This window comes from Pteropus alecto, unplaced genomic scaffold (assembly GCF_000325575.1).
Source record: "Pteropus alecto unplaced genomic scaffold, ASM32557v1 scaffold123, whole genome shotgun sequence".
Taxonomy (NCBI): Eukaryota; Metazoa; Chordata; class Mammalia; order Chiroptera; family Pteropodidae; genus Pteropus; species Pteropus alecto.
This window is the reverse complement of record NW_006433950.1, coordinates 7,684,999-7,708,767: the sequence shown is the minus strand read 5'-3', so window position 1 is coordinate 7,708,767 and position 23,769 is coordinate 7,684,999. Positions and strand designations below refer to the sequence as shown.

At 52.0% G+C, this 23,769-nt stretch overlaps 2 protein-coding genes across 2 annotated transcripts in view; both read right to left on the bottom strand.

The window, feature by feature from the left end:
* ADGRG3 (adhesion G protein-coupled receptor G3) overlaps positions 1-12,384 on the bottom strand; it is a 16,087-nt gene extending 3,703 nt beyond the window's left edge. Inside the window, exons 1-7 of the mRNA XM_015586905.1 lie at positions 12,234-12,384; positions 4,607-4,745; positions 2,876-3,022; positions 1,890-2,024; positions 1,330-1,369; positions 1,099-1,190; positions 863-975 (exon numbers count right to left, since the gene is read on the bottom strand). Coding sequence (XP_015442391.1) covers positions 863-975; positions 1,099-1,190; positions 1,330-1,369; positions 1,890-2,024; positions 2,876-3,022; positions 4,607-4,745; positions 12,234-12,334 — 767 coding nt within the window. The 5' untranslated portion in view covers positions 12,335-12,384. The remainder of the gene's footprint in view (positions 1-862; positions 976-1,098; positions 1,191-1,329; positions 1,370-1,889; positions 2,025-2,875; positions 3,023-4,606; positions 4,746-12,233) is intronic.
* A 6,370-nt stretch (positions 12,385-18,754) lies between these two features.
* The window catches only part of ADGRG1 (adhesion G protein-coupled receptor G1), a 30,359-nt gene continuing 25,344 nt past the window's right edge, over positions 18,755-23,769 (bottom strand). Inside the window, 4 exon segments of the mRNA XM_015586942.2 lie at positions 18,755-19,681; positions 21,167-21,435; positions 22,577-22,685; positions 23,752-23,769. The exon segment at positions 23,752-23,769 is cut by the window's right edge and continues 245 nt beyond it. Coding sequence (XP_015442428.1) covers positions 19,551-19,681; positions 21,167-21,435; positions 22,577-22,685; positions 23,752-23,769 — 527 coding nt within the window. The 3' untranslated portion in view covers positions 18,755-19,550.

Below are 23,769 nucleotides of genomic sequence, written 5' to 3'. Positions count from 1 at the left end.
AGGGTTGGCCATTAGTTAGCTCCAACCCAAGGGCAGGCACGTGACGTGGCCTGGCCAATCAGTGTGATCCATCCCGTGACCACAGCGATCTGTGCAGTCATGGGCACATGGTCCAAGTTGGACCAGCAAAACTCAACTCTGATATCCATGGGATAAAATTGCATAGAACACACACACACACACACACACACACACACACACACACACACACTCACGTGCACGTGCGCATGTAAAAAGTGGAAGAGACTGAATGAGGTCTGTATTCGAGTTAGTAGCACTGTACCAATGTCAGTTTCCTGGTTTTGATATTGCACCTGGGTTATATAAAATGTTATCTCCGGGGAAAGCTGGATGAAGAAACCATAGGATTCTATGTACTATTTTCGCCACTTCCTGTTAGTCTATAATTATTTCAAAAAAAAAAAAAGAAACGTTTAAAGATTTCAGCTCTGGGACTCAGTGTAGGCAGCCAAGAAGCTGTGGTGCAAGCCTGGGGTTTCCCCTGAGTGCGGACAAGCTGCCCGGCGTGACTGACAGGAGAAAGCAAAGTTGTGAGAAGCAGCGGGAGGCCAAGGCCTGGGAGCGTGGTCCTGGATTCACCTGTGCCTGACGCGAGCACACTTTGGGTTTCTCAGCCACGTGAAGCACACCCTCCCTATTACGTTTCAGCCAATGTGAGCTGAGTTTCTGCCACTTGTAACTGAAATGGCCTCGACACATTTCAACCTCCAACCCCATTTTATCGATGAGCAAACTAAGGTTTGGGGAGGACATCAGTGTAATGCTGTGCAACCAGGGGGCCTTCTACCCTGCACTGCTGCCGCCCTTGAGGACAGGAGGGAGTGGGGATGGCGTCACCCACCTCAGGGCGGTGTAGAGGATAATCGTGAAGGCCAGGAAGATCATGGACGTTCCACAGCCAGCCTGGGAAATGCGTGTGAGGGTCTGCGCGGTGACCTTGTCCAAGACCGGCCTCTGTGGGCAAACCACACCCACCCCAAACCAGGACCTCATCAGTTGGAGGCCAGGCAGCCCCCTCTGGGGACAGAAGTCTGGGCATCTTCAGAACTGCTGAGATCTGGGTGAATGGGCTGTTACCAACAGTAGGGCGAAGAAGGTCAGGTGGTCACAGTGGCACACAGTCTGCTTGGCTCCAGGCTCTGTAGAGCAGCCCTCGGAAGACCAGTCTCCTGTAGGCCCTGGAGTGGACGGGTGGGGAGGAAGAAGGGAAGAGAGGGTACCAGAGAGGAGGAAAAGGGGACAGAGGGCGAGAAGGGAGCCCATACCCTCCCTGCCTGTCTTACCCAGAGGAGGCCCTCTGGGCCCTACCTTTGGCCACATCCCAGAATACACAGGTGAGGGTCATATTCTGAAACCAGAGGCTGGGAGTCAGGGGAGGGGCAGGGAGAGGTTGGGAGAGGGGGAAGGAGAGTGTGGGAGAGGGAGGGAGGGAGGGAGAGGGAGAGGGTGGCATGCTCCCGCATCTTAGCACGTGTGCGCATTAAGTAGAAAACAGAGCTCACCCCGTGGTCACACAAGAGCATCAACTGCACCATTCGATGGCCCCTGGATCAGCGTGTGAGGGGCGTGGATATGGTGACAGGCTGTGGGTGGGTGTGTAATGCCACGTGCATGCATGTGGGTGTGTCAGGTTCTGTGTGCACCGCTGTGTATCCCCGGAAGGTTCCAGAGGGCACATGGGCATATGCACATAGGGTGAGCATGTGTCCCTGGGCACAACTGTGTGTATGGCCCATATCCACCTCTCCTGGGTGGATGTACGGTGGGGGGGTCGGTGCAGAGTACCATGCATGCTTGTCCATATGCCCGGGGGTGCCCACCCGCCTGTCTGCCCTTCAATAGCTGTCGGGCCTGGGCGGGGGACTCACGGGAGGCTGAGGCTGGTGGGAGAAAGTGATCTCCAAAGGCTCGGCCAGACCGGTGACACGCATACGGCCCAAACTCAGGCCCACCAGGCGATTGTTCAGCACGCTGCCACTGTCCTCCAGGCCGAGCTGGGGGCCCTGTAGAGGGAGGTGGAGGAGGCCAGGCCACAGGAAGGGGCTGTCCCGAGTCAACCCTGGCGGGGGTTCCTGGGAGCCTCTAGGGCCTATGGCTCTTGCCTGGAGGGCAAAGTCTGAGACCGGGGACCAAGGATCTGAGGCATCATGGCTGACACTCCTGCTGCTCCCTGTAGCCTCCTGCTCCTGCTGGGCCAGGGTGGGCCCTGCAGTCCCAGCCAACTAGTCCCAAAGCCACCTGACGGCTCTCCATCACCGGCCTCCTGAGCTCCTCTGCCCTCTTATCTGGAGGGGCTCAGGGCACGAAGAAAGGTCAGCCCAGAAATGGAGAGCAGTGGGCACCTACGGGAGGTGAGCACTGACCACATGAGCGCCTGACTGCCCCGGCACTTAGGCAAACACATGTCCACATGTGAGTGGATACATGCCTCTGGGGACACCCATGGGACACATTTGCAAAAATCTTAGCACATGTCCTCAAGTGGACATAGATGCACCAGAGCACACATGATTATGCATGCACCAGGAATAGGAAAGGATATGTATGTTTGTGCATGCACAAGGACATGTAGGGGACATTGACACACTTGGGCTACACATACAAGTCCAAGGGCACTGGTGTGTGGGGTCCAAACATCTGAGCATGCATGACCGAGTCTGAAGTTCACAGACTCTACTCTTGAGACGGGGGTCTGGGATGACCTTGGGCTGCTTTAGAAACACTGTCCAGAGGTTCGTCGCCCCCTCTGTCCTCATCGGGTTTCTCAGGGAAGACCACAGAAGGCGAGCACTGCCTGATAAACTGAGCGCTGAACCTCAGAGCTGTCCTGAGCCTCCATCTAGCTCCTCCTCACCTTGAAGAGATGCCCCGGCCCGATGTCCAGGACAGATATGGCCAAGCGGACCGCCGCCCTGCTGCCCTGCAGGGTCGTGAACAGGCTCCTGGGCAGCCGGACTCTGTCAGCGGGCTTGTGCTCGTCCTCTGTCACCTGCATGGGAAGCTGTAACCACAGACCCGGTGGCTCCATCTTTACCCAAGGATTCCAGCCCCGAACACAGGTCCTGCCACTCCCCTATTGGGAAGGGAAACTGAGGCACAGCAGGTGGAAGGACAGCACCTGAGGACCTTAGCCCTGAGAGGCAGGACATCTGGGGGCACAGTCCAAGCTCTGCTCTGTGCAGGCTGTGAGCCCATGGACAGGTCACGGCACTTCAGTTTTCCCCATGTGGAGAATGGAGCTAACGAGGTGCCTCATGGCCACCTGTCAGGCTGAAAGTGAGCTGTGAAGAGAGCACACTTGGATGAGCTCAGTTTGCAAATGCGAGAAAGGGTCGGCTGTGGCGTGCTTTTGGCCAGGGTCCCAACAGCCCCTGCGGCTCTACAAGGCATTATGGTGATGGTGTCTGGCTTCTGACTTGGGAATGAATAGAAAGAATGAAGCGATCGGGAAGGGAGCTACCGAGGGCAGAGGTGGAGGACATAAGAATTCACACGAAATGTGATTTCCGCACCTGCTCCAAATAACAAAGTCTGTAAAAGCTGAGACTGCTCGAAATAGTAAAACAAATGTCCCTGGTAATTGCAGAGCACATTTCGTTCATTCTCTGACCTCACTGTTCCCTGGAGCTGCAGCCGGATCCCACCTGGTCCTGCCTCACAGCATCCCGTGGGCACTGGAATAGAGGAGCTCAGGGTTGGAGCTGAGGGCTCCAGCTTTCTCCTTCCCAGTCCAGATCCTTGTCAAAAGGACCTGTGGGTGATTTCTGGGGCCAGAACATACCCCACGCAGAGGGCTCAGCTGATTGGGTGACATAATGAAAGGTCGAGAAAGGCCCTCTCCGTGTTCTCTCTTCTCTTCCCTTCCCCAGAGAGACCTAAAAGTATCTCTTGCCCGCTGCCCGACCTTCTACCTCGGCTTCAATCCTTAAGGAGGCTGCACTCTCTCCATGCCAAGCATTCCCTGTAAATTATTCATTTGCTCCCCCGATAACCTTGAAAGTAGGCAATACCATCATCACTTTACGGATGGGGAAACTGAGGCTCAGAAAAGTTAAGTAATATGCCCAATGTTACAATAGCTGGTAAGTGGCAGAGCCGGCATTTGAATCCAGACCAATGTAAACCCAGATTGTCTCCGTTCAGCCCTCTGCAGGACCACTAAGTGGCCTTCACCGGTGTCTGATGTGCCTCTGAGTAGAAGAACTCATGGGAACTACAAGCTTTGGAGGAGCCTTAGAGCTCATTTTACAGATGAGGACCCCAGGGCCCTGGGAGAAGAAGAGAGTTCCCAGAGGACACCTAGTGAGGTGGTGGGACATCGTGGACTAGAACCCAGTTTCCTCATGCTCAATTCAGTGATCTTCCGAACATCTCATCCTAAGGACCCGGATAATCTGTTACCAGGATCCACTCATCCAACTAACTCAGTAGCACTCATTAGCAAGGTGGCAGAGTCCTACCTAAAGGGACATGGGGGAGATACGTTTTGATGGGCACCAAGCACAGACCGTTGTCTCTCAGAATTCTGAAAAATACGCCTGGGGAAAACATTCCGGAACCAGCCAATAGGGATGAAGGAAGTCACCTGAGAGGGGATCAGAGAGAAATGCACGTCTTCTGAGATGTTGGTGCTGAAGTTCTTGACAGAAGTCTTCAAAAAAGACAAATCCACTGTCTCCGTCAGACTTTCCTCTACCAGATGGGTCTCGTAGTCCACCCAGTATCTGCAAGAGGCCAGGATCAGGGGCAAGAAAGGGCCTTGCGAGCTGAGTTAGCCACTCACCTGGTCCCCAGCCTGGATGACAGGAGGAGAGACCATGGGCAGCAGCCTTCAGCCTCTTGGGGCAGGAGGGGTGACCCAGAATATCAAAGGAAAGACTTGGGATGACTTAATAAAGGAGGGGTGGCCTGGGAACCATCCACGCTGGTTCTGAGGGATTTCAGACAGCAGTTTCTCATGCGTTTGTCTTTTTCATGATACATAAAATTCACCACCTTGACCATTTTAAAGTCTACAATTCGATGACATAAAACACATTCACAACGTTGTGCAACCATCACCACTATCTAGTTCCAGAACATTTTCGTCACCCCCAAAGGAAACCCCATACCCGTCAGCAGTCACTCCCTTGCCCCCTCCGCCGGCTCCTGGCAACCACTAATCTGCTTTTTGTTTCTGCGAATTTGCCTTTTCGTATGAATGGAATTATAAGATTTCTGGTATTTTGTGCCTGGCTTCTTTCACTTAGCGTAATATTTTCGAGGTTCTTCTATACCGTAGCATGTATAAGTATTTCATTCTTTTTAGGGATGACTCATATCCCGTTGTCTGGATATACCACATTGTGTTTATCCAGTCACCCACTGATGGACATTGGGTTTGTTTCCAAGTCTGGGCTATTGTGAATAGGGTTGCTGTGAACATTCGCATGCAAGCTTTTGTTTGAAGACTTGTTTTTCCATTCTTTTGGGTTTATACGTAGAAGTAGAATTTCTGGGATACATGGTAATTCTATGTTTAACTTTTTGAGAACTTGTCAAACTGTTTCCCACAGCAGCTGTACCATTTTACATTTCCACCAGCAATGTACGTTCCTATTTCTTTGCATACTTGCCAACACTTGTTATTTTTCATTTTGTTTTTAATGGTAGCTATCCCAGTGGGTGTAAAGTGGTATTTCATTGTGGCTTTAATTTGCATTTACCTAATGAGTAATGATGTTGAGCATCTTTTCATGTGCTTGTTGGTCTATATCTTCTTCGGAGAAATGCCTCTGAGTATTTTAAACTGTGGAATGATAATTGTGTGGCTTGAATGAGCATGCCATCATGTTTATCGAGTGCTAACTGCATACTGGGAAATCAGCCTTTGGAGACCGAGCTGTATGGGAACCGACTTATGGGAACTGAACTGTTGTTGGAACCACGCAGAACATAAAAGTTATTGGCATTTATTTTACTGCAGTCCCCTTGCTTCAGCTGAAATAGTAGGGTGAGACAAGCCCTTGGCTCTCTCCGTGGTACTGAAACTTCACTGCGCTCCAGCATTCCTTTTCCTAAGCCTGCGATCCTAAGACCTGCTGCCCAGGTGGGGGCAGAGATAGCAATGGACAGGAAAAGGGAACAAAAGTAGATATAGCTAGATCAAGTGTGTTGGAAAGGAGTCGCTATGGAGGGCGTGGCAGAGAGGCGAAAGGAGGCTTTTATTTTGACATCGTTTTTGGATAGTCACGGTTACCAAGAGAGGGGAACCCAAAGAAACCAAAGAAAAAATGTTGTACCATATGAAGAGAAGGCCGTGCAAATATGTGCAAATGCACTTGGCTGGGCAGGCAGTTAGAACCATCCAACCAGAAACCGTGGGATGAGATTGTCCAAATCCATTGATTGAGTTACATCAATTGATTCTAGCTTTTATTTACCTTTTAAAAATCTAAATAAAGAAGTATTGTGATTGTCATTGTTACCAAATAAAATAGTGAATTCTACATGTGTATGTATATGTATGTGTGTATATATGTATATATCTCTGTGTATATATATATACACACACACATATGTATATATATATCCCTGTGTTTGTGTTTGTGTGTGTGTGTGTGTGTGTGTGTGTGTGTACCACCTTGTGCACTTAACAAAAATTCTTTGGCCTCATAAGACAGCCCAATTCACTTTCTTGAGAGAAAGTTTCCTGATCTGGTTCTCAGAGCACTTTTAGAAATTATTTCAGTTGTGAAATATGACACGTATTCAAAAAGTCTAAAGCATAGATACACAGTTGAATTTTTCATGACAACATTGACACCTATTTAAGCATCATCCTCTTTGTTCGATACTAATACAACTACTCAGATTTCTTTTGGCTCATGTTTGCAAAGCACACATCTTTCCACATTGTGCCTGTTCTTTAATGGGAAGTGATGTGAGGTTCGACAACTTGTCTTTTACCTTGGAGAGGATATCTTGACGTTCCCCAGACCTCTGAATTCCCAGAAAATTCAAGGTTATGGGCTCCTGAATTCTTTGGGGGCTTATCTCCTATTCTCTAGTTCACATATATCTTCCTAAGGCATCTTAAGTGCTTGCCACTTTCTGCTCATCAAATTTAATCAGCATCGTGTCAATATAGTGGACTCATGATGCTTTATAGAATGTCAAGATTAATAAGACCCCTGTGAACTATATTATGACAAAGATGAGGAGAATTGACATAGCTGCAAGGAAACACTGCTGGTTCTGCCAAGTAAAAATAAATTGCTTCTGGCAGTCCTTGAAAATTTTTATGAAGAAAAAGGTCTTAGCGATATAATAGCTGCATACCAATTGCCAGGGGCTGTGTTGATTTGTTCAAGTAAATTTACTCATCTGGGACAGCAGCTGCAACTGGACATACCGCGTGATTACGTTTATGATAGCCCACGGTCATTCTCCAAGATCCACCTGACTTCTTCTGGGTTAAATGGAGTTGGGATGGGTATCACTAACATTCTTCTTTAAAAATGTTTATGGTGGTATTAATCTCTGCAGGGATACAGTTTTGTTTCTGGGTTACTATCTTGATAGGGAGAAGACATTCCAGAAGCTTCCATTTAGCCCTTCAATGGAATGCCCTCCCAAAGGCAATTCGATGGAGAAATCATAGTCTTTTCAACAAATAGTGCTGAAACAATTAGATATCCAAATGCAAAAATAGTAGTAATAATAACATAAAGTTAAGCATTTATCTCACACTGTGCACAAAAATTTAACTCCAAATGCATAACCTAATTATAACAGCGAAAACCAGATCTTTGTAGAAGAAAACTTAGGAGAATCTTTGTAGCCTTGGGCTAGATGAAATTCCTTTCACATGATGTCAAAGACACAAACAAATTTAAATTAGACTTCGTCAAAATTAAATGCTTTTGATATTCAGAAGGAATCATTAAGAAAATGAAAAGACAAGGCATACACTGGGAGAAAATCTTCGCAACTCATACATCTGGTAAAAGACTTGTACCCTAAATATATAAAGAATCCTTAAAACTCAATAATAAGAAGATAACCCATTTTTTTAAAAAAAAAGAGGGAAAGATTTGAGTAGGAATTTCACCAGATAAAATATACAAATGGCTAATAAGCACAAAACAAGATGCTCAATATCATTAGTCATTTGTGAAAAGCAAGTTAAAACCATAGTGACATACCACTTCACACTCACTGGAATGGCTGTCACCAAAAAATGACAATATTGTAAGTATGTGTTGAAACCAGTTCTCTTATACTGCTGATGAAAAAACAAATGAGAAATAGTTTTTTATAAAGCTAAACACATCCTTTCCATATATCCCAGCAATTCCTTTCCTAAATATCCACCCAAAAGAAATAAAAGTTTTCAAAATACTTGAATTCTAATGTTCATGACAACATTACTCGTAATAACCCCAAACTGGAAACAACCCAAATGTCCATCAATTGGTGAATAAATAAACAAACTACAGTATATCCGCCTGATGGAATATTACTCAGCAATAAAAAAAATTATGGATATGTGTTAAAATACGAATGAATACCAAAAACACTATGACAAGCGAAGGAAGCCAGATTCAAAAGACAGCATATTATATGGTTTTCTTATATAAAATGCCCAGAAAAAGCAAGTCTATAGAGTAAAAAGCAGATCAGTGGTTGATTATGGCCAGGTATGAGTGAGGACTGTTTGCAGGCAGGCAAGAGGGTGTGGTGGGAATTGTTCTAAACTGATTGTAAATATGGTTCCACACACCGCATAAATACACTACAAATTACTGAACTATACTCTAGCAATGTGTAGATTGTATGGTATATGCGTCATTCCTTAATGGTGCTATCAGAATGAATAAAAACAAACAAGATACCATTATATACTTTCCAGAATGGCTAAAATTAAAAAGACTGATAATACCAAGTATCGCAAGGATGTGGGGTAACTGGAACTCTCACACATTGCTGGTGGGGGCGTAAATTGATATGGTGACCATAGAAAACCATGGCAATGCTTACTAAAATTTATCATTTGCCCACTTTTAACAGCAAATCCACTTCTAGGTCTTTGCCCGAGAGAAATGAGTGTATATATCCATGAAAATACATGTACAAAAAGGTTCATGGCAGTTTTATTCATAATAGCCCCTGTTATGAACTGCATGTTTGTGTCTCCCCAGAAATCATATGTCAGAATCTTAATTCTCAAGGTGATGGTGTTAGGAGGTGGGGTCTTTGGGAGGTGATTAGGTCATAAGGGTGACAGTCTCATGAATGGCATTAATACTCTTATGAAAGAGAGCTCAGATAGCTCTCTCATCCTTCTCTCTTTTATGTGAGGATACAATGAGAAGTCTGCAGTCTGTAACCAGGAAGGGTCCTCACCAGAGCCCAACCCTCATCTTGAGTCTCTAGACTACAGAATGGTGGGAAATAAATTTCTGTGTTTATAAGCTACCCAGTCCATGATGCTTAGTTATTATAGCCCAAATTGACTAAGACATCCCTGCTGGTCACAATATGCATGAACCTCAAAACCATGCTACATGAAAAAAGCCAGACTCAAAAGACAACACGTCAGATGGTGCCATTTCTATAAAAGTCCTAGAAGAGGCAAATCTACAGAGTAGAAAGCAAATCCGTGGTTGACTGCGGCCAGGTATGGGAACAGGGCTGGATTGCAAGCAGGCACAGGGCACTTTGTAAAGTAGCCGCAGGATATTTGTTGGTCTCAGTGATGGTGGTCGGGAGTGAAGAAACTAACCTAAGCACTGCAGAGGCCTCAAATATACAGCTGATTTCTTCCCCAGATATTTTTTTCAGAATTCTAAAACTGTGTAGTCTGAAAGGCACTAGCTAAGCCCAAAATTCTGAAAAGCAGAGCAGAGTTTTCTACAGTCTTTTACTTTCTTTTGATGGATCATAGAGATAAAGGTGACTGATAGAACAATAAAGTTTTGAGCAGAAAACGTAGAGGACTATCTTCATGATCTTGTCATGGGCAAAATTTCTTAAACAGGACCTGAAAGCATTCACTCTAAAGTAAAATTCTGATATATTACACTGCATTAATATTAAGAAAGTCTGTCCTTAGTCAAAAGACAGAGCTAAGAGAATGAAGAGGCAGCCCGTAGTGAGGGAAATTAGATTCGTGTGTTTATGTTAACAAAGACATGTATCCAGAATATACCAAAAAAAAAAACCCTAAAAATCACTAAGAAAAATTCAAACAACCCCATAGAACAAACAAGCAAAAGACTTAAAAAGGCGCTTCACAGAGAGAATATCAGAATGTCCAATAAATTTAAGAAAGATGTTAAACTTCAGTGGACATCAGGGAAATGTAATTAAAATATCACTGTATGCTACAGTACAAACGTGCCAGACCGGCTTAAAAGAAAAAAGCGGGCACTACTAAGTGTTGACAAGGATGGTAAGCAACTAGAACTATTGCCTACTGATTGTGGGAATGAAATTTGGTTCAGGCTCTTTGGAAAACTTGCAGTTTCTACTAAAGCGAATCACACACCCTGTGACTCACCAGCTCGACTCCTGGCAAGACTCCATACAGAAAAACATGTTCACAAAATACACGAACGAGAATGTTCGTAGCAGCACTATAAGCCAGAAAGTGAAGACCATCCAAATATCCATCAACATAAAATGGATAAATGAGTTGTGTTTTATATAATACATGTGTATCATAAAGGACTGAAAAGAAATACACCAAAATGAAAATAATGGTTATCTCCGGAGAGTAAGAAGGGGAATTTTTCATTTTCCATATCTATTTTTCAAATATTTAATGACGAATATGTAATATTTTTATCACCAGAAAAAAAGTTACTAAAATAAAGAACGCTCGAATTTATTGAGTTCTTACTGTTTTCCAATACGTCTTACATGCACGATCTCATTGAATCTCAACAACAGCCCCATGAGAGAGGTATAGGAGAGAAGTCAAGGACAAAGGCTTTGGAATAGTAGTAAAATGGCAATGCTGATAATGAGATAATGCACAAAGAGGAGCCCCCTGAACAGCTTCTTGGGGCTAAGAGGCTCCTGGAGCAGCTGCAGGTGGGGGTGGGAGCATTTTCAGGCCACCGAAATGACATAGCTCAATCAGATTGCTGTCCTAACACCCAGCCTAGGAATGCAGGTTTTCATTTCTTTTTTTCAACAAATATGGATTGAGTGACAACTAGGACTCTGTCCTGAGTATTTCAGAAGAGTTACGGGCAGTTTTGATTGGAAGGGAGTGGAGGAGAGAGAGGCAAAGATATTTTTGGATATGATTCGTGGAGATGTATTTTAAACCCTTTCCTCTCCCTCAATCCAATATCTCTTGGTTCTCTTGAGCTTATCAGTCTCTTGGTCTTATTGGTTGTACACCATACAGTTTCTCGAATCCATCCCTCCTTTCTAGGCACATAGTGAACGTTGGTGGTGGTGCTGGTGATTCAGCCCTCATTCTTACCCAGACTACTGCACTTGCATCCTACCTGGTCACGTCTCATCCTGCATCACCACCCTTGTGCATCCTTCCCTGAAGCCCGAGCAGTCTTTTCAAAATGCAAGTCGACTACACTCTGCCTCTACTTAAAATAGATCGTTTCCCTGCCGACTCCCGCATTGACACGGCTTACACCACCCTTCACACTTTGGTCCCTGCTTGTATTTCCGGTTCTATCCGCCATCCACCTCCCCTTCCTGGTGTTGCCTTCATCCCCAGCACTTTACTCTCGTACAGTTCAAAGCACTGTAGTTCTTTCCCAATACTGAAGTTCTGCTGCCTGAATCTCCTGTCGTTGCCTGTGTCTAACGAGAAAACTCCTGTGCATCCTGAAAAACACTTTCATGGGCTCCCTCTTTTGTGAAGCCTTGGCTGACTTTTCTCCTTTGAGCTAAACTAGTACCCAGTCTCTTCTTCTATATGACCACGCTCTAGAGTCATCGTCCTTTGGGCCTGTGTCTGTCCCTTCACAACTCCCAACGGCAGGACAGGGGCTGATTTCTCTCTCTATCCACTGGATCAGAGGGGTCTCAGTGAGTGGAATGGGGAGAAAATGGGTGTCAGACAACAGGGTGGAGGAGTGAGATGGGAACAGAATTTTCGGGGGGTCATGGGGGCTGATAGCTCCATCCCCCCCCCCTCCCCTTCGCCCTCACAGGAGCCTCCGGTGGCTGCTCCAGCTCAGAGGGTCTCCTACCTCTGCAAGTTTCCCAGATCACAGGATTTGTCCTTCGACTGCCTGCACTTTGTGAAGCACTTCGCGGTGTTCGTGAGGTAGAAGGTTTGGTACAGGTCCATGTTGACGAGCCCCAGGCAGACGTTTCTCGATGGCTCAGAGCTCTCACGTATGCTCGTGGGATTTTTCTGATCTAAGGGAGGGATGCAGAGAATGTGAATGGACTGGGCGGGAAGCGGGCAGCAAGGATGAAGGTGGTGGGGGTGGGGGTGGATCTTGGGCTCCAGAGTGTGGCCATTTGCCAGAATGCAGGGTTAAAAAAAAAGGTGACATTTTAGAGTGGGTTTTGATAATGATCAGATCTGGGTGCAAAGATGTCTTAAGGAGCTTATAAAGGAACTTTAAATTTCTGTTAGGTTCTAAAGATACTCATGATACTTTGTTTAATGGAAAAAAAAAAAAGCACGTGATAGATGAGCCTGTGTATAATACGATCCACATTTGCTTTTTAAATACAAAAGGAAGAGGGAGAGAAAGAGAGAAAGAAAACGTGTGAAAGAGCTAAAGTGGGGAGGGGACAGAAGGAGAGGAGGGGAGGGGAGGGGAGGGGAGGGGATGGGAATGGAGGGACTCCTCAGCCGGGGGAGAGGCACCACACGCTGTGCAATCCCAGGGGTTTCGAAAGGGTGCTGAACGCAGGTGGCACCGTGGTGGCTGTTAGCAGAGCCTCCCCCTGGCCGGCTGTAAATGTTAGCGCAGTCGTGTGTGTGAAGCTGATGACAAGCACCTAGTGTAGAGATTATTATGAAATACCTTTTTCTGTGGTTATTTTTGGAAGGCGTTGGAAGCATTTAGCCCAGACAGGGAGACCCTGAACCAGGCCCGGGTGCCACGGTGACACCTCATCCCTGCAGACCTGCCCTACGCTTGTCCATTCTGCTCTGCCCCAGAGTCTGGCCTCTGAGGACCACCTTGATCTAGATTTAAATGGGGGGCTGGCCAGAGGTCAGCGGGCAGCAGGGGGGCAGGGCAGAACTTGTGGCGCCCCTATAGCCCCTCCCTAGGGCTCACCACGGATGGGCCCACTTTTCTCTGCTCAAGCCACAGCCTTGCCTCCCTGTGCCAGCCCTGGCCTGTAACACCCCTTCGTGGCTCCCCTACGTTATTAGCGTATGTCTGCCTCTTGCTGGCCCCCCACCACGTCCTTGACTCCTTTGAAGCCCCTGTCACTTTGCTAGACCAGTGAGCCCATGGAGAGCAGGGACCATGTGGTGTACCAGCACAGGGCCTGGCACTGCGTAGAGGGTACCATCAGTGCTTCTTGAATGAATGAATGAATGAATGAATGAATGAGAAAATGGGCAACTCACCCATAAATATCAACAAAGGACGGAGTCCCCTCACTACTCGAAGGCTGACACTGCCTGAACTGGAGCTCCCCCATCACCACAGGGCAAGTGCGGCCCCCTGGGGGAGCCCAGCCAGTGAATTATGGCTTTGCGAAGGGCCCAGGGGCCTTCTGATGCCCAGTGAGACCTATGACAGCCACTGCTGGTTGTTAGGTTAATTAATCCGCTGTTGCCTGAGGCCAGCTCTGCACCAGACCCTCCCCAGCCACCAGCAGGACAGCACGGACACCTCGCATCCTTTTCTTGAGCCAGGGACTAACTAAACTTGGCACTTCACAGAATCTCTCAACATTTGAAAACAAGAGGGTTCTTTGAGACCCAAAGAGGTTAATCCATGTGCCCAAAGCCACACGACCCCACACGGGACAGACACATGGGGGGCACGCAGGCTGCTCACCGAGGAGCTGGCAGGGCATCGAGATGGAGCAGTGAGGAGCGGGGAGCTGGTGGGTGGTGCAGGTGGAGGGAGCCGGACAAGGGGCTTGGGGGAGGGCGGAGTGAGCCCTACTTGGGCTCAGCCTCTAGATCAGTGGTCCCCAACCTTTTTGGCACCAGGGACCGATGCTCCTATGAGAATCTAATGCCTGATGATCTGAGGTGGAGCTAAGGCAGTGATGCCAGCGCTGGGGAGCGGCTGCAGACAGATGGAGCTTCACTGGCTCACTCGCCTGCCCACCGCTCACCTCCTGCTGTGGTCAGCGGCCCGGGGGTTGGGGACCCCTGCACTAGAGTGTCCAGCCCCTCCTTCAAGAGCTCAGAGGCCAACTGGAGAAGAGCTTGTTCGGGGCCCACCTGTATCCCAGGCCAGGCCTATTGGGGAGCCACAGCCCAGGGTAAAAAAATGGGGAGCATTCTCCATGCTCCCCTCATCTCCAGGGCACTGTGGGGGAGCAAGGAGATCTGAGGCCCAGCACCAAGGAAGCTTGTCAGGACAACATCTAACTCAAGGACAAGGTTAGAGAAGGCGCTGAGACCTTTGGGGTGGGCTCCTCGGAGGACATGCTCCAGACACCCCCACTCCCTACCCCCTCCTTGTCCCTGGGCCTCCCAGGCTTGGCAGGAGCAGATGAGGAGGCTGTTGCTCACCTGAGCCCAGGAGCAGGAGGAGCACGAGAAGCAGGACCCCCAGTGCCCTGGGGGTCGCCATCCTTGGCCGGCCTTGCCCACGCTGGCGAGAGCTCTGCAGCTGTGTGTGCTCTGGTCCCAGGCTCCGCAGAGCCCGCCTGCCCCCAGCCTCTGCTGAAGCGTCACAGCTTCCTGTGGCCTCTCCTCACCCTTCCTGCTCCATGGCGCCATCGGTCGGGTTGTGAAAGGCATGGGGCACTGGTCGGTGTTCCCAGCCTCCCCTCACCTTGTGACCACCTGCCAGACCAGGCAGGAGCTGCTGAAACCCCCCAGGGACGCTGCTCCAGGGCCCTGCCGGGGTGGGTGCTGTGGGGCTGGGGTCCAGGGGCCCCCTCTGCGCATGAGCAGACGCCTGCGGCGTGGTGATAAGCACGGCCCTTGGACTCAGGCGCACCTAGCTCAGACCTTCCTCTCACAGGCCGGGGCCTCTCGCAGCCTCTATTTCCTCCTGCATGAGAGATACAGCGGTGGGCTGCCTCCTGGGGCCCTGTCGGGGTGTGAGGACCCCCGTGACCTGCTGGGCACACAACCTGGCTGTAGGGATGAGGGTGAAGACGTGGACAGTGCTCCTGCTCCCTCTTTCACGCCTATGGTTTGAACAAGCCTGGGTTCAAGGCCACACCTTCTGGGGGCCTGAGAGAAGAGAAGGCGCCCACCCTGGGGCCCCACCCTTCCCCACCAGATAGGGTAACTGGAGAGGCAGGATAGTGAGGGAGGGGACAGGCACATGTGCTCTGGGGGTTGGTCAGGCCTGGGCTGACATCTGTCCCGGCCACTTCCTGGCTGGCGGAGCTTGTGTGAGCTGGCCATTGCTCTGAGCCTCTCACGAGGCATCTGGAGAACTCCCGGGGTGATGCCTGCGGAGCCGCGCAGTCAGTTGGCATGGCCGTTATTGTAACTATCATGTTCTGATTACCAGGACTACGAAATCGTTGTCATCGCAGCCCTGTTGATCGTGGTGGCCCAGGCGGAAAGCGGGGGGCAGCAAACACACATGGGGTGAGGGATGAAAGACGGGAAGGGGTGGCCACGCAGGCCTTAACTCTGGTGGCCTCAAGGAGGCCTCTGGATAAGACCAGGGTCCTTGGTATGGTTCCACCACCATGCCAAGATCAGGAGGTGAAGGGCACCCTGCCAGGAGGGTCCGTTTAACCTGCACCCCCCTCAACCCGCAGGGCCAGCGCTAGATCCGACATGGGGTGAGGGATGAAAGACGGGAAGGGGTGGCCACGCAGGCCTTAACTCTGGTGGCCTCAAGGAGGCCTCTGGATAAGACCAGGGTCCTTGGTATGGTTCCACCACCATGCCAAGATCAGGAGGTGAAGGGCACCCTGCCAGGAGGGTCCGTTTAACCGGCACCCCCCTCAGCCCGCAGGGCCAGCGCTAGATCCGCCCCCCCCGCCCCCCCCGCCCCGCGACGGGCCTCTATTTCCTCTTCCTCTCACACAGAGTCCAAAAAGGATTCGGTTCCCTGCTGAGCCCTCTGGGCCTGAGGAGGGCTGGGGAGGGAATGCCGGGGTCACTCATGGGGTGCGGGTGGCAGGTGGGAATCTGGCGTGGAGCCCCCGGCACTTCCTCTGCAGGGAAGGCTAGAGGACAGACGGGAACTGCCGGGCTGGCCCCCGCTTCCCATCCAGCAGCCCGTCCACCTCCCTCCCAGCTGCGGGCACGGTGAGGTCAGGTGTGACCTGCTAGGCCCACGTCCTGGTGCCTGGACCCCCAGAGGGGTCATGATGCCTTTTGGAGATTGGGTCCCAGAGTATTCAGCATCCCTGAAAAGACGGGGGGGCTGGGAAAGTGGTGAGAGAGGGTTGAATAGAGCCAGAGGGCCAGGACTCCTAGGCCTCATAAAGGCCAGTGACTGGCCAGCATTGCTCATAAAGGCCAGTGACTGGCCAGGAGCCACTTACAGGGCCCTGGGACCCTCGAATCCCAAGGCAAACAGAACTGTAGCTTTCCCTTCTGCCACCTCCTACCCTCCGCTTGTCTGAGCGGCTCAGGTGGGCTTCTGTCTCCAGGGACAAGGCCTCGACCCCTCTGGCCAGGCCCAACCAGCATTCACCCCTCTGGCTGCTCCAATCCATTTCCCACATATGAACCTGACCTCCAGACATAAGCCTGGTCATGTCCTGGTGAGAACGGTGCTCCTGTTGTCCAGAGCCCCACAGCCCAGTGAAGTGTGTGACCCGAGTCAGCAAGGTCAAGGAGTGCCACAGAGCTGTCAGGTGTCTGGCCCATCTAGGGCCTGTCACCAGAAGACGGGACCTAACCCACGACTCCTTTCTCCACTACCTGAGCTGGTCTAGAAAACAGGAATTAGGTGTTCAAGAGAGTTCTTTGAATTCTTCGAGAGGATTTATTGGAGGGAAGGGCTACCTCCTTGGGTGCATCTTTCCCTTCCTGAGGATGGGGGGAGGTGCCCCCCCTTCAGTTCTAGCCAAATAATGGGGCTCTGAGGGACTTTCTGGCAGAGACTGAGAAGTTCGTGAAGGGGGAGCTGGCTCTGGTCCCACCAGCTGTCCTGTGTCCTCGGGAGCTGGAGGAAGGTGGAGGCAGAGGCCAACGGAAGAGGCAGCAGCAGAGGAGGGGTTGGAGAATGGTAGGGCACAGGGGGCTCCCACGTGTAGAGGTCCCTGCAGGTCCCCAAAGATCCATCGGGGGGCACTGCCAGCCTATCTCTGGCTGCCAAGGCAGCTTTGCACCCGACCCATCCACCTCCAGAGACCCATGCCTCTTGCCCAGCCCATGCTCCCCCAGAAGCCGCCAGACACAGAAGGCGGAGGCTGCGGAGGGCAGGAAGCTCGGGTGTGGACCAGCTGGACTTGCCCCGGGCTGTTTGTCCTGGACACAACGAGTGATGATCAAACACGACTGCTCTCATAACTCGAGGGGGACAGAAACGCGTTTGATCCGTCTCACCTGTGCCACAGGACAGGGAGGCGAGAGTTGACCAAACGAGGTTGAAAGCGGTGATGGCAGAATAGCCCGGTCATCTCATTCTTGCAGCCGCCTCCTTCGCCCTGGGCAGTAAGCCGCTTACATACGTGATGTGACCAGCCGAGGGCTGAATTCAGCCTTCGACTGTGACTTTGGCTGGCAAGTATTTGGTTTAGCCAGAATTGTAAAATCGGGGGATGTTACACCATCACAATCTGGATTTCTCATTTCTCACAAAAGGCAGATGGTCTGGCCACATGGTAGAGCACAGGGGGCTCCCATGTGTAGAGGTCCCTGCAGGTCCCCAAAGATCCTTGCAAGGCAGTGACAGGCTGGAGATGAGAGCGGCTGCCCCTTCGGTGTGGGTCTGTAACCTCCAGTTCACCACAGACCCCATCACTCCCTACTGTGTCCCCCACACTTACACCAAGTCGCCGTTTCTTCTCCCCCTTGCCCTGACAAAGTTTCCAGCATATTTTTTTCCCACATACGACCCTTTTCTCTAGTTCATGTTTCCTGATTGGCCCCAAGGTGTTTATATCAGTGACTCTTAGTAGAAGCAGAGAAGAACACTCAGAATGCTCCAAAATGTTTACATCGGTTTGTTAGGTGATAACGCTGGTTTTTATTTTCTTCTTCATAGTCTTCTACAGTTTCCAAATTCTCTACAAGGAACATGTACTTCTTTTTAATCAAAAGACAAATGAACTAGTAATTTAAAAGAAAATCCTCCCCATCTTTGAAGGCTGAGACTCAGATCAAATGCTGCCTTCTGCAGGAAGTCTTCCTGGATTTCCGGACAGGACGGTGGCTCTCCCGACCCCGTGTCTGTAGCTCCGGGAGCTCTTTTCTCACGCACGCCTCACACACTAGACTGAGAGTTCTCGGGGGAGCGACTGGGTCTGGCCACCCATGTCCAACAAGATTGACTGTGGTGGGCTTTCCACCAGTGTCACCGGGGGACGCCTGTCTGTGTCAGTCCTCGGAATGCTGGGGTGGAAACAGATTTGGTCTGCTGCACTCCACAGTTCTTGCCACCAGAGAGGCTGAGGTGCCCTGAGACACCCCTGAGACACGAGGGCTTGGCAGTGGTGAGCCAGGGTGATGCCGTTTACAGAGAGGCCCAGAGGGACAGACAGACCTAGCTCGGCCCAGAACGTCTATCCTGAACCCGAGTCAGGGGCCAGCGAAGGCCCGTGCAGGAGATAAAGAGTCGCAGCAGGCTCCAGGCGGCTCTTGGAAACCGTGACCCGAAATACACCATGGGAACTGGGGACCCCGGGCTGTGAATGGAGGACAGGGGAGGGGAGCGGGGGCAGTGGGGAGGCTGCCAGATGAAGTCCTGAGCTCAGAGGCCGGGGGCTGCTCCTCCAGCTTGGCCCGATCACTTTTGCCCTGGGTGCCACCTTTGGGTGAAAATGACGGGCTGTCGAGTGCCCTCGCGGTGATCACCAGAAACAGAACAGCTATGGCACATTTCTGTCCTGGGTAGGGGCATAGGGCCAAAGATGCAACCAGGCCTCCAAGGTCCAGGGCCTGACCCTGGGGCCCGCACACTCCCACCCCCCAGCCACAAGGACTGAGTCCAGTGCAGGTGAGTTAAGACTGGCTTTCGGCCCCAGGTTAGGATGGCCGGGAGGTTGGTCCTCTCCTGAGGCCCTTGTGAGCTGGATCTGAAAGCTGAATAGTCCACAGGCCAATTCTGAAGGCCCAGCCTGGGAGTCCAGCTGCCGTGGTGACAGCTCCAAGCCTCCGAGGTCCTTCTCAAGTCTCTGGCTGACCCGTCAACAGCCAGGCCCAGCTGCGGGGGTCACAGGCAGTAGTGAGGAGAGACCTGCTTCTTCACACTGGGTGGGCGGCTGGCGGCCTAGATGCGGCTGGACGAGGTGCTGCCGGAGCTGATGGGGAGCCTGCTGCTGTCCGAGTTGCTCTTTAGAGGGGAGGGCTTGCCCCGGGCCTGCAGCCGCATGGACCAGTACCAGAGGAAGATGAGGAAACCTGTGGGCGGCAAGGGACACAGGACTCAGCAGGCTGCGGGCAGCCCCCCTCACTCTTCCGTCCCAGAACCGCCTTGACTCAGATCTGCCCCCTGCCCTCCTCTTGACACAGGCTACCAGCACCAGAGTGACTCCCAGGACACCTGCTACATGCCAGGCCCTGTGCAATTCGTGGCATGCCATCTCACTTTATTCTCGCGAGGTTCTTACGAGGCCAAGCCCATTCAATACTATTCTGTGTTACAAATGAGGAAACTGAGGCCCAGGGCAGTAAGGGGACTTGGCTGAGTCAGGAGTCAGACAGCAGGGGTTGGGTTCTGGCACCCACCTGTTTGATCACTCAATATTGCTCCTCTCCAAATAATAATACTATGATTTATTAATAGCTCGGTAAATGTTGGCGTGGGTTTGTGGGCATCATTCATAATCCTTAGGGAGTCCCCTTCACATCACAGGTGAGAAAGAAAGATTCACCTCCCTCGCCCCGACCCCCATGCCTGTTCCACAGGGACCCTGTGTGGTAGGCCAGCCTCATGACCCCTGTGTGGCCATAGGTCTGGCCATGCCTTCCCTGTCCTCCTGCCCAAGTCCCCACGCCTACTCTCATGGCCAAGGACAGAGGTGTGCACGCGTGTGTGTGTGATGTGGGGGGTGGGAGTGGAGGGGTGCAGGTAGAGCAGGAAGAGACTTCTCTCATCAAGACAAGACCTCACAACCCTGTCCCTTGCTCCTCTCCCCTCGCCTTCCCCTCCCGCTCTGTCCCCGCTGCCCCCACTGTTCTAGGAACACAACCCTGTCCCTTGCTCCTCTCCCCTCGCCTTCTCCTCCCGCTCTGTCCCCACTGCTCCCACTGTTCTTCCTACACACGACCTGCTCTAGCCTCAGGACCATGGCTCTTGCTGCTCCTCCTGCCTGGGGTGCTCCTCCCCTAGACCAGGCCTCCTCGGCCCGCAGCATCACACGCATCCCTCGGGTGTCTGTCACCATGTGGATTCTGACTCAGAAGGTCTGGGGCGGGCCAGATGGCACTGATGCTGCTGGTCCGAGGAACACACCTGGAGTAACGAGGAACTTGATCTCTCCCAGGCTGGATCCTTCTGTTGCCTTCAAATGCCTCCTATACAGAGACGTCCCCCTGGCCACCCTCCCCAAAGCATTCCCCGCCTCAACTCAGGTCGTCCGTCACATTGCCCGCTATTAATCTCTACTCTCGCAAAGCCCCTTCGTTGGCTCCCTGCTTGCCTGCCTCATCCAGTCTACCCACTAGAGATGAGCTCTGTAGAAGCACGGCCCTCACCCAACCAGTTCACAGCTGCGGCCCCAGGGCTTAGCATAGGACCTGAACATAGTAGGTACTCAGTCTAGACTTATTGACTGTGGCCTGGATGCCCCTACTTTCTGCCTGGTCATCTCTCCCCTGCCCTGCGCTCCACACGTGGGCACCTTCCCCAGGCCAGGGGGCGGGGTCTTCTCCGCGCCTGCCTACCTTGGAAGGAGGTGATGATGCTGAAGAAGTAGAGGACCACAAGCTGGAAGGTGCCGGAAGCAAAGGAGAAGAAGACCAAAGCCCAGGGCAGGCCGAGCACCAGGCTGAGTCCCAGCAGCGTCAGCACGTGGGGCCACTTCTGGGTGGGCGGGCGCAGCCGCAGAATCTGCACCACCATCGTGCCCAGCATGGCCGTGTTGAACAGCAACACCAGGCTGAAGAGGCCCAGGTTGGTGACATTGCTGACCATGGAGTCCCGGATCCAGCACCTGCGGACCGGGGCGTGAGGCCTCAGTGCCCGGCGGGGCTGGCACAGCGCTTCCTGGGCCATCAGCAAGCACCGCAGCGAGCCCAGTGCTTTAAACGCTCAGCGGGGCTGCTTTAAACACCTTCGGCTCGTGGAGCAAAACGTCGCTCTCTTGAGTTTTCCTTTATAGAGAGTTTCCCTTGACTTCGTAGTCAAGGGAAAGGCTCGGTTTCGTGCTAATGTGTTTTAATACCTATCACTCTTGTTAGTCTCCCTTTTCAACACAGAGTCAGCCCCGGGCTCACCGCTTTCGGCCAGCATTTAGTCGCAGGGTCCCCTCGCCCCGCTGTTTATTTTCATGATTACTCAGTTTCTGACGAGTGATACTTATTTCCTATTTATCGTTGATATGATCATTTTTACATGAACGAGTCCGATGATTTAGAAAACGTTAGGCAGATAATAATACAGATGGTACAAAGGGAAAACGAAAATCACAAAATCGTGATGTAAAAGACCGAACATTTCAAAGCACCGAGGCCTCGGAAAGAATTCCTTCCCAGCCCGGGGCTTAGGAGCCCTGGCTTCTAGTCTAGGTTCCCAGGGACCCACAGGCAGAGCCAGCGCCACGCCCGCCCCTGCCCACATTCCCACGCAGGTGGGGAGACTGAAGACCTGCAAAAGGTCACCTACTGAGTGAGGGGCAGATCCAGGCCGCTAGGTTCCCAGGGACCCACAGGCAGAGCCAGCGCCGGCCTGGCTGAACCAGGCGAGTGAAGGAAGACGGGACCCCGGCTCCACCGTCCCCCAGCTGGGTGACCCTGAGCCGCGCAGCGTGGAGCCCCGCCCTCTCAGGGCCTCAGTCCTCCCGTGTGCGTGGGAAGATGAGTGCAGAGAAACACGTCCACCCCTGCCCACACTCCCACGCAGAGGGGGAGACTGAGGACCTGCAAAAGGTCACCTGCTGAGTGAGGGGCAGATCCAGGCCTGTTCTCACCCTCCCTGACCTTTAGCCCAGCGCCCTGGCCATTGCCCGGCCAGTACCTCCAGTAGCCTGGCACCTAGGAGTCTCCTGGTCAGTGTGGCCCCGGGCCGGAACTGCTTGCTAGCCGCCTCTGCACCCCAAAGCCCACATCCTGTCCCCACTGCACACAGCCACTCACATGGAAGGGTAGATGACACTCTCTGGAGTCCTGTGCACCGCCAGGATGATGGGGCCATAGTTGTTCACGTCCACCAGTGCCACCAGCGTCACCAGGAAGATGGGGAAGCCTGTAGGTGGCAAAGGGTGGTGCTCCATCTCCCACCCAGTGAGGTTCACCCGTCACCTGCCTTCCGGCGGGACCTTCTCTTAGGCCTGTACCCCCAGGGCACACCGGGTCCCGTCTGGGCTAGGTCCTCCGAGCTTGGACCCTCCCCTCCCCCACTCCAGTTTGGGTTTCCCACAGCAGAAGCCCATCTCTCCTGACCTCACCCCCACCCCCTCACCATCCCGGGGGCCTTTAGGAGAAAGGGCCTGCAGTTCCCTGCTGAGGGGCTGGGTGTGACAGGAAGATGGGAGGGATAGATGGGACATTGGTAGAGTAGGGGACAGTTTGAGGGGGACGTCCAGAGTTCAGCCCCCAGGGGATGTCTGCACTGGACCTTGATCTTGTCCTTGAGGTGGAGACTGAGAGCTCCCTGCAGGGGCTGCCTACTGCCAAACGCCTGGTTCTTGACACAGAGCCAGCTCTGAAGGAATTTTGTGTAAATAGAGGCCGTGAACCAAGAAAGGGCTGAACCGAGAAACACAGGAGAAGCAGCAAGCTGGGGTCAGGGCCATGCAGAGGTTGGTGGCCTGTACAGTATCCGAGGGACTCGGGGTGTGCGCCCCTGGGCCTCCAGATCTGACATAAGAGAGGTCTGGGCCATGGGTAAACTGGATTCTTGTTTGCCAGAGCCACAGAATCTGTTCGCTGAGGTTCGGGGGATCCACAGGCAGCACCACTGCCAGCCTGGGTGAATTAGGTGAACGGAGGGCTGGACTTCAGCCCCACCCATCCCCCAGCTGGTGCCTTCGAGCAGTGCACAACCTGCACAGCCATTTGTGGCGCTGTCTGCAAACCTCCCTTTTCAAGGAGCGAGTGAGATGGAGAATATGTGTTTCTTGGGGACAAGGCTCATCACCTCATCTTCCTAAAGGAGACCTCGACCCAGCCGAGGTAAAGAACCACTGAGGATAGGGGTAGGGGTGAAGGAAGCAGGGAGGGAGCAGACAGAAGTAGGTGGAGAAGCAAAACTCGGTGGCTGTGTTTCGCCAGAAGCCAAGGCAGGTCTGGGGGCCACCAACGCCGTCCACCAGCTCACCAGCCCACGA